Source organism: Trifolium pratense, linkage group LG7 (assembly GCF_020283565.1).
Source record: "Trifolium pratense cultivar HEN17-A07 linkage group LG7, ARS_RC_1.1, whole genome shotgun sequence".
NCBI classification, from domain to species: Eukaryota; Viridiplantae; Streptophyta; class Magnoliopsida; order Fabales; family Fabaceae; genus Trifolium; species Trifolium pratense.
Genome location: NC_060065.1, coordinates 45066671 through 45076660, shown reverse-complemented (window position 1 = coordinate 45076660; position 9990 = coordinate 45066671). Strand labels below are relative to the sequence as shown.

General features: G+C 29.6%; 1 protein-coding gene across 1 annotated transcript; it reads right to left on the bottom strand.

Annotated features, from left to right (window-relative positions):
• Positions 1–2777: 2777 nt before the first annotated feature.
• LOC123898126 (indole-3-acetic acid-amido synthetase GH3.5-like) lies at positions 2778–6159 on the bottom strand. Its single transcript, XM_045949014.1, has 3 exons — positions 5775–6159; positions 4172–5073; positions 2778–3760 (listed from the first exon to the last, which is right to left on the bottom strand). Exons 1-3 carry the CDS (start codon positions 6074–6076, stop codon positions 3174–3176), a joined length of 1791 nt encoding a protein of 596 aa, XP_045804970.1. The 5' UTR covers positions 6077–6159; the 3' UTR covers positions 2778–3173.
• Between the last annotated feature and the right edge of the window lie 3831 nt (positions 6160–9990).

The window sequence follows — 9990 nt, the reverse complement described above, 5'->3', positions numbered from 1 at the left end:
CAAATTCATGTAAGCTTGAATATTTTTATCATACATATTAGAAATCTTGCGGAAGAATGTACCAAAAAAAAAAAACAAATTTGTTGAAGAAACAAAATTGAATAAAAACTTATGAAATGAAAGGCGTCAAGGAAATAAAACTTTCCTATATTAATAAAAGAAAAAAAAATCAAGATCAACAAACATTGAACGTCAACGGTAATATTTGTGACAAATATGGATACTATTCAATTGAATTTATATACTAAAAAAAAATAATGACATTAAATTGATTATACGATACCTTATTTAAGATATCAATATGAGTGCAGCTTTGCTCCTTTTCTATAAGCTCCATTTATTCAAAGTTGATTGCTCATATGAGTGACATGTGGCAGAAACAAATCAAAGGGTTGAGATTAAAGCTTAGAATTAATTATTAATTACTATTATTTTAAGAAACACTTGTCGTCCACTTTTTTCTCTGAACAATAACATTGTTCCTTCTTCTCCACTCACTGCGCCGCCGCTGCTTCCCTACATCAATCCTAACGGCGGTGGCGTTTTCTTTTTTACCTTATGCTTTTCACTGTCTCATCACCTTCCCACTTCGCTACGTCAGCATTGTTCCTAAATCGCATCGAATTGGTAGACAAACAACACTAATAAGCTGTTATTTTTTTTGAAATTGGACACTATAAGCTGTGGATCTATCTAATCCCTTCCTCTCTTCTTCTCACGTTTTCTATAAAATTTGTTCGAAATCTTATTAGTTTAAGAAATTTGCTGAAAAAAAACAGAATGAGAATTTTTAACAATTATTCAAGCATCTTCAATTTTTCTTGAAATTTTTTTAAAAAGGTTTTATTAAAAGAATGAGACACCATAAGTGATGAAGATGAAAAGATGTATCAGAGAAACTAAAGAGAGGAAGCAGAAAGACAAACGCCACCGGACAGAGATAACTCCGCCGTTGCGATGGACGGTGAGGGACGGGCGGAGGTGAGAGGGAGATGAAGAAGCAGAGATGGAACGAATGAAACAAGAAGAAGGAGGGGTGTGTTGCTTTGTTGTTTTGTTTTTTATTAAACAAATACAATTAATTAATCTGAGCCTTTGATTTTGTTTTTGCCACATGTCTCTTATCAGTAGGGGTGATCGCGGTGCGGTTTGGTTCGGTTTTGAGCATAAAAGTCATCCTAACCGCGAGATAAAAATGCATGCGGTTCGGTTTGGTTCGGTTGATTTTTAAAAAGTCATCAAAACCAAACCAAACCAAACCAATGCGGTTTGGATCGGTTCGGTTGGTGCGGTTTAAAACATAACGATTGTACCGAAATAACATTGTAGTACCAACAAAAATTATTTATCCAAAATAACATTATAGTAACTTACAATTTTAAATATATAAAAAAATTGAATTTTCAAAATAACATCACGGTACCGATAAAATTTGTTTATTTAAAATAACATTACAACACCAAAATAAAATTTCAGTACAAAAAATAAAAACAACTTGAAGTTTGATTAATTTGGTCGACTGACTTGGTAATTGGGCATGTATATTGGAATATAAATATATTTTCTTTTACGATATTGGAATATAAATATATAATAGTAACTTAATGCGGTTTTTGCGGTTATCCGCGGTTTTTGCGGTTTGCGGTTTTGCGGTTTGCGGTTCAGTAAGAAAGCCATCCAAATACATCCAAACTAAATGCGGTTTTTGCGGTTTTCGGTTTGGTTTGGTTCGATTTGCGGTTTTACTTTTGGATTGGTTCGGATACGATCACCCCTACTTATCAGTGCAATCAAAAGGAGTAAAAGGAGCTTATAGAAAAGGAGCAAAGCTGCACTCTATCAATATCATCAATTTTGATACCCTATGTGTCACGTCATGGAACTCCAATAATAAAAAATATAAGGTACCGTTTCATTAACCTATGAAACTCTCTTAGATATCTTTATTGGAGATGCTCTTAGCATGATTGTCACTACAGTTCTTTGCAAGAGCCATTTCCAACCAAACGTTGTAATTATATTGCTAGATAGGTAAAAATAGATCGTAAAGAAAACAAAGAAGGAAATAATAGAGTCATGCTAGTGTCCTAGACGTAGTAGATAGCATTTTCCAATAATATATGTTTTATCTGTTATAAAAAAAAAATCATAATACTCCGTACTATAAGTTTAAATTTATACTATAATATTGATCAAAATAATTTATACTATAATAATTGAAGTGAAATCCAAAGCTAACTATAAATTTTAGTCTAATATTTTTATATCACTAATTTGCATTTAAAAAATATATTTTTTTTAAAAAAAAATTTGAATTAAATACAAAAAGATTCTACAAGAATATTAAAACTAAAATTTCGATAACATAGATAAAACATACAATTAAATATAAATACAACGAGACAAAATGAAAAAAAAAATTCAAAGCAATTTGTTGCGCTTGATTGTTGTTTTCGAAAGGTGCAGTTCAAATTTAATTGTTTGAAGCTTGTTAAGGTTTTCAAGAATAAAAGATCACCGGACTCTTATTTTGGTTGTATCGTAGAAATCATTCTAAATCTCTTCAAAAAATTTAATGAGTTCGTGGTTTGTCATACACATAGATCAAAAAATTTATGTAGCTCGCAATTTGACCCATTTTATTTTAAAGAACCCTAAAAATTCGGATAGAGAATACCCTGCTATTGTGTTGTGCCCAACTTTTATCAATTTTTTTTGTTACAACCAAACTTTTATCAATGAGAATTAATAAAAATCACATTTTTAGTAAAAACAAATTTCAACCATGTATACCAACAAAGATAAAGTTCTTTTATTTAAGGGGTGTTACTAATTTACAAGTGGTAATGCCTTCCTATCCAAGTTCAAGAACCAACTCAATGTGGGTAGACAAGGATTTCTAAAGAAACTTACATAGTTTAATTATTCTAATTAAAGTAACTAATATTTCCCCAAGATTCCTTCCAAACATAACCAACCATACATGAACAAGCAAAAAAGTTGTCAACCACATATCATGTCCGAATCTAAATTAACCTATATTTTGAATCATGGCGGGTATCTCAAAATCATAGTGACTCCGTGATTTTACAAAAGCTACAAAGTATAACTTTTTCAAAATTACATCGATTTACCGTAATTTTAACATACGCACCGTAATACTAAGATACACTTCAATTCCCATTATTCCACTCCTTATGACCCGGAACCCATTTTGGACATTTAGGACTAAAATACTTTGCAACAACTCTTGACTCCAAAAGCTCCACAAGAGGTCCAACCTTCACACACCTAGGAGTCTTGTATTGATTAATGGAAGCTCCCACAGTAATTGAATAATCCATAAATTTATCAAATGTACCTTTCTCAACAATCTTAATCTCAAGTGGACCAATTGACTTATCCGAAACTCGACTTTGTCGATAAACACTATTAAATGATTCCTCAATTGTTAAACAACAATCTTCAAAAACACATGGAGGAATTACTTTTGACCCTTTGAGATTTAACTCCCAATAAAGCACATAGTGTCCTGGAATTGTTTTTGTGTCTGCAAAACTTGTGTACTCTAAAACATCAGCATCAAACGGTACTAAATGTGCCATAGCATTTTTCATTGCATTTTGTAACTCAACTTCATCTGTTTTGTCTGATTCAATACTTAGGACAACATTTTTTCTGCACACAAAGCTGAATTGTGGTGCCTTGTTCTTGAATCCAGTCACTTTCAATACATCACCTACTTTGTACCTATAAAGTCCTGTAATTGTCACACTCATATTCATAAGTAAAATATACAAATAAATAGTCTAAATATATTTTTAATCTCCACATATGTAAAAGTCAGTCTAAAAATATCAATGATTGCAATTAAAAAAATTAAAATAAGAGACGAAAACTAGTGACAAAAAAAAATAAATTTAAATCTCTATCTAATTCTCTCGTCTCAAAATTTAGTGACGAATTTAGCAGTACAAAAAGTTCATATTTTTATCACTCCAAATTTCCCTTGTTAATTCAATTTATTTAGTTGTGAATTACTCAAAAAATTGTTATTTCCGGAAACTCTTTTTATAAGAATTAAAAATACTAAAAAGTTTGTTATCCATTTTTTTCCAAAAATCGGAGGGTTAAAAAAAAACTAAAATTCAATAGTAAATTAATTACTCACCAGCATAAGTTGTAACAACAAGCTCATATTCTTGACCAAGCTTGACATCAACAAGGTCCACCAATTCTTGTTTTTCTTTCTCATTGAGAGGATCATTACTTCTACTAATAGGTAAAAATTCATAGTAGCACATGGTGGGGATAAGTGTATAAGACACTTGACAAGGTTTACAAAGGGGATTAAGGTTAACACCAAAGTAACATTCACTTGAAGCATACATAATACAAACAAGTGGTAATTCATTACCATAATACTCCAAAGTAGGAATGTATTGTGACATTGATCCAGTCACAATAACATCAATATACTTAGTATTGGGCCACAACCTAGTAATAATACCTTGCCAAGAATTTTTACTACACTCAAATTCAATAAAATTAGCAAGATTTTCGTCCGGTTTAAGAATTTTCATTACCGCCTCTCTCACCGAAGTGTCAGTGATAAGGAGGTTAAGAGTTCCTGTTCTTATATCATTACATAAAAGTGACCAATTTTTTTCAAGGAAATGAATGGCGCGAATTAGACCTGAAGCAAAAACAGCGCCCACACGAAGGACCTCATTGTTTTGACAAAGACCACATAGAAGTTGTGAATACATACTTTGGTATGAGTCAAGACAAAGAACAGCTTCATTTGGACTTGTGAAATTTGTGTATGGATCATAAGGCCGGTTTAAAAAATGCGAACTTTTGTAATAGTTTGTGAGAACTGGACTAGCCTTAATACCTCCTGGGGTTTTAGATTCATTTTTTATGAACATTAGGTACATTCCTTTGCCTTTTTCTAGGTCAGGAACAAATTGACTTAATATTGGCATTAATAGACTATAGAGAAAATATCTTCTTCCAAGTTCTTCTTCAGTTGCTGGCATCAACTTTCTTTCACCACCAGATGTGCCTGAGCTGCAATACCAAAAATAACCAAAACAAGCCAATTAATATATAGTTAGCATACCATATATACTTACTTAATCATATGGACCCCCATTAGTACTATTAGAAAAAATAAAATTAGTAATATACTGTATTCTACTCTTGCACACTATGTTTGGATGTATAGTTTATTATTTTAATTTCCGTGGCAAAATATTGAAATATATATAGTAACAAAATTTATATGAAAAAAATATAGAATTCTTAGTCACTAAGTTTAGTGAGAAAAAAAATCAAAAAGAAATTTCATAATTTTAACTTTAAATCAATGTCCACTAATTTAAATTGTTTTAGTAGTGATCCTCCGAAGTGTTGATGTTGATGCAACCAAATCTCATAGCAGGTTGAGATTTGGTTACACCGATCGTAGATGATCCAAACTAATACATATATAAGGTAAAAAAATTAAACAAAACTGAAATGACAAACACATACAAAAATCACTCCTATAAAAAATAAAATTAACAACAAAAATTAGTGAAGACAAAATAAAATTCAACTCTTATTCAATTGTAACAAAATTTAGTGACGAATTTACAGGGAGATTTCATGTTTTAACTCTCTAAATTTACCTAGCTAATTTTAAATTGTTTAATGGTGAAAGATAATCTAAAATTTCCACCTAGACAAAATCAAATAACAAAAAGAGATTCATGATTAATTATATGTACCTAGTGAGAAAGTTTGAAATGGGGTTTGAAGTAAGGATTGGAGAAGTGTCACCATTGGCAATACGGTTAATATCATCTTTGATATCTTCATATGATATGATAGGAAGAAGTTTCTTGAAAGTTTCACTATCTATATGACCATTGAGACCATGTCTTTGCAAATATTCAACATTTGCATTGTGAGAAAGAATTTCAGCTAAGACATTTTTTTGGATTTCATCTGCATGTGAAGTAGCATCCTCTATGAAGTCAAGAATTTTTTTGTTTTTTTGGTAGAGATCATGATCAAGAGAAGTAGGCATGGTTGATCAAGAAAAAAAAAATTAAAGAAGAGTGTGTTTTTGGGAGAAAGAAAGAGATCGAGATATAAGAAGAGTGTGTTTATGAGAGAATGTTAGAAAGTGTGGTATAAATAGAAGCAAGCACATGTCTAGTAGGGACCATGAAAGAGAGGTGAATATGATAATTTAATTATTATATATTTTTTTTAAGGGAATGATATGTTAATTATATTCATTCATGATAATTTAATTATTGTATCCACCTTTAGTCAAAAAAAAAAAATTATTGTATCCACCTTCACATTTTTACTTCCCCAATTCTTACTTCAAACATCTTTGACATCTTTCTTTTTACTTTAGACAACTAATTTACACCTAAGAATATCTTTAAGGTAATTTTTTAAAGAACTAAATTAATTATTTTAGATTAATTTTTATTTAATGGACTAGATTAATTAAGACTCAATCTTGTTTGGTGAAGGTGGCGCAATCTAGTCTAGTAATTAATGACTAAACACTACTCCCTCCGTCCCAAAAAGAATGACCCAGTTGACCGAAACACGCATGTCAATGCATAACTTTGGCGACTAATATCTTTAATTGTATAATAGTAAAAATTATAAAAAATTGATATTTTGAAAATACTCATCGAGACGAATCTAACAACATCTTATATGTTAATATTTATTTTTATTTATTAGTAGAAAAATATGGTCAAAACAATATATATGAATAGTGCATATATTCAAAATGGGTCATTCTTTTTGGGACGGAGGGAGTAATAACTATATGGACCATACCATCTGTTACAATTAATACAGAGAATCAAGTCATACGATTGAATCACGAATGATACTCCATCCGGTCCTTATTATAAGAAGAAGTTTACTTTTTAGATTCATAGAATGTTGAATGTATTTGGTTTATATTATTGCCTAGATACATTCAACATTCCATGAATTTAAAAAATAGATTTTTTCTTATAATAAGGACCGGAGGGAGTAATAAATAGACTGTGATTTGTGATTCACGTCAGATAAAGGGCCACCACATAACCTTTTTTTGTCCTTTGCACGTCACCTATATACTCCCTCCGTCCCAAAATATAAGAATTAATTTGACTGTTGCATGTATGCTAACGCATAATTTTGATCATTAATATCTTTAATTTTCTATTAATAAAAATTATAAAAATTTGATGTTTTGAAAATACTCACCAAAACAAATTAAACAAGATCTTATATGTTAATATTTATATCTATATACTATTAAAAAAATATGGTCAAAACAAGATAAGTGAAGAATATCATTTAGTCAAAATAACTCTTATAAAATGGGTCGGAGGGAGTATATAAGAGATTCACATCTAGGTGAAAGGTATGCTTTTGTGACTCGGAAAATTCTCTAGACTCTCTTTAAACCCTCATTGACTTGAGTTTTAGACTCTTTGGTAGGACACCCTCTTCGGTGATCTTCAATCTATTCGATCGGTATTAAGTTTCATGCAATACTACCAAATGATATTCACAATGCCACACCTATAACATTTTTACCCCAATGGTAAAGAAAATGAAGACAACCTAAATGGTCATTTTTTGATGAATTGGTATATATTATTTTTTTTTTGCTAATAAAAAACTGTATCATGCTGACTAAATCTGATGATTTAGAAAAATAGTTATTATTCAGTACTGGAGAGAATTAATTTACTATCATCTTATATTTTTTTAAAAAAAAAAGATTGATCTTATACATAATTATTGTGTCCTTATAATTATAAGAATATTAGCAGATTTGACTGATTTGTTTGTATATCTTGCCAAAGTTTTCAACTTTCATTTTTTTTGTCATGATGATATAAAAATTGAAAGCAATTGGCCATTCTAACATAATTGAAGAACTAACAAGATGGGTTGAATTAATATACAATATTTTAACTGAAAAATGACGTAGCAAATTATGTGGATAACTAGAAATTGATTGTTTGACTACAAAAAAAAAAATGAAATTGATTATTTGTTGCACATAATTTTTTTTCTTTTCATTATTTTGTGCATTTGTTAATTTTTGTACAAAGAAATCATATTTACGAATGTATTTAATTTATTATTATTAAAAATAAAGTTTTTTTTTATAAAAGACAAAAAAGGAGCAAAAACATCGTACGTAATGGTGTGACATCTCAATTATGTTGTCATTTCATGCATTATAATGTGACCACATGAGGCACATCTCAAAAGCTCAGATACGTAGGATGGTAAGACAACTAAGTTTCAAACCAATCCAAATAAATAGAAAAAAAAAAAAACTGATTTATTCAAGTTCGATTCAAAAATCGAACCAATATATATATATATATATATATATATATATATATATATATATATATATATATATATATATATATATATATATATATATATATTACTAAGAAAGAAAGCTAAACAAATTTGAGGACGGTTTGAATTCAATCAACAAATGCACTTAAAATGCAAGGGTGTCAAAGGCTTTCTTATTATCGAACTTTTCTTTTTATTAATACAAAGCCATATTCTCTTCATAAATTTTCTTGCTTAAGAGATTCCCAACTTAAGAGCATTTCTAATAAAAGTATCTAAGTGAGTTTCATAGACTAATGATACGGTGCCTTATTTTCTTTATTATTGGAGTTCCATGACGTGACACATATGATATCAAAATTGATGATATCGGTATTTTAAATAAGGTACCGATATCATCAATTTAATGTTATTATCAAAATATTACCGATGACATTCAATGACCAAATCTTCTTTTTCTTTTTTCCTATAGGAAGATTTTATTTCTTTGTTGCTTTTTATTTCATAAGTTTTCATTCAATTTCGTTTCTTCAACAACAGTGCAGAAAATATTTTTTTTCTTTTAGTAGTTGGATGATGATATTTCATATTATTTCATATTAATTTTTTTTCTCACCATTTTTTATTTATTGTCATGTATTTCTCATTATATTTAATTATTAATTTATTTATCTACGTATTTATTAAATTAAATAATTTTTGTTTATTTAGACAAAATAAAAAAATAAATATAGAAGAGACCACTTGTTAGTAATATATGATACCCAAAGTGGTATCACCATTGGAGATGCTACCAAAATTAAAAATAATAATAACATTAAATTGATGATACAGTACCTTATTTAAGACACTGGTATCATCAATTTCGATACCCTCTGTGCCACGTCATGGAATTCCAATGATAAAAAAGTTAAAGTACCGATCATTAGTCTATGAAACTCTCTTAGATACCCTTATTGGAGATGCTTAAGCAATTAAAATGCATTCAGTGATGTGTCTGCCTTGAATGATCTTAAGTTGCAAGTTAGCAAGAGCAGTTAGCTTATATATAATCCTCAATTTTAGCAGTTTTTCCTAATTTAAAAAATAAGGTTATGTGAAAATAACATTTGCACAATATTTTTATCCCTTATATATAAGCTCTTTACAATTGTTTTTCTCTAAGCCCTTATGCAATTTACTACCGGCTATATTTATTATTTTGTATCGGTTGGGGAGTACAGAGAAGTTCGGGAGAGACATCAAGTCAAATACTCCATAATTATAAGAGATGGAAACGCCACGTCTCTACAACCTAAATGGTTTAATCATCTAGCTTGTTTATTTTTGTTTTGTTTTCACTACCAGTATTCGGTTTAGTTCTGGCATTAAATGATTTCAGCCACTTTCCGATCGCAGTTATGGAGAATCGAATCGTGTTCTTCCCTACCAAAGAAAAAGATAAGATGAAATATTTAACATCAAAACAAAGTGGCATGCAAATGAGACATTACTTAAATAAACCGTGTAACTCAGGGATCCTACCAAAGTATAGAAAAGAATAGAGCAAGACAAATTCCACGTGACTATATATATCCTACCAAAGATAGATATATA

Coding starts and splice junctions, on each gene's coding strand:
- LOC123898126 (XM_045949014.1), bottom strand. CDS start 6,076: ATGCCTACTTCTCTTGATCATGATCTCTACCAAAAAAACAAAAAAATT. Junction 5,074..5,774: donor ATTTCAAACTTTCTCACTAG/GTACATATAATT, acceptor TTGGTATTGCAG/CTCAGGCACATCTGGTGGTG. Junction 3,761..4,171: donor TGTTGTTACAACTTATGCTG/GTGAGTAATTAA, acceptor TGACAATTACAG/GACTTTATAGGTACAAAGTA.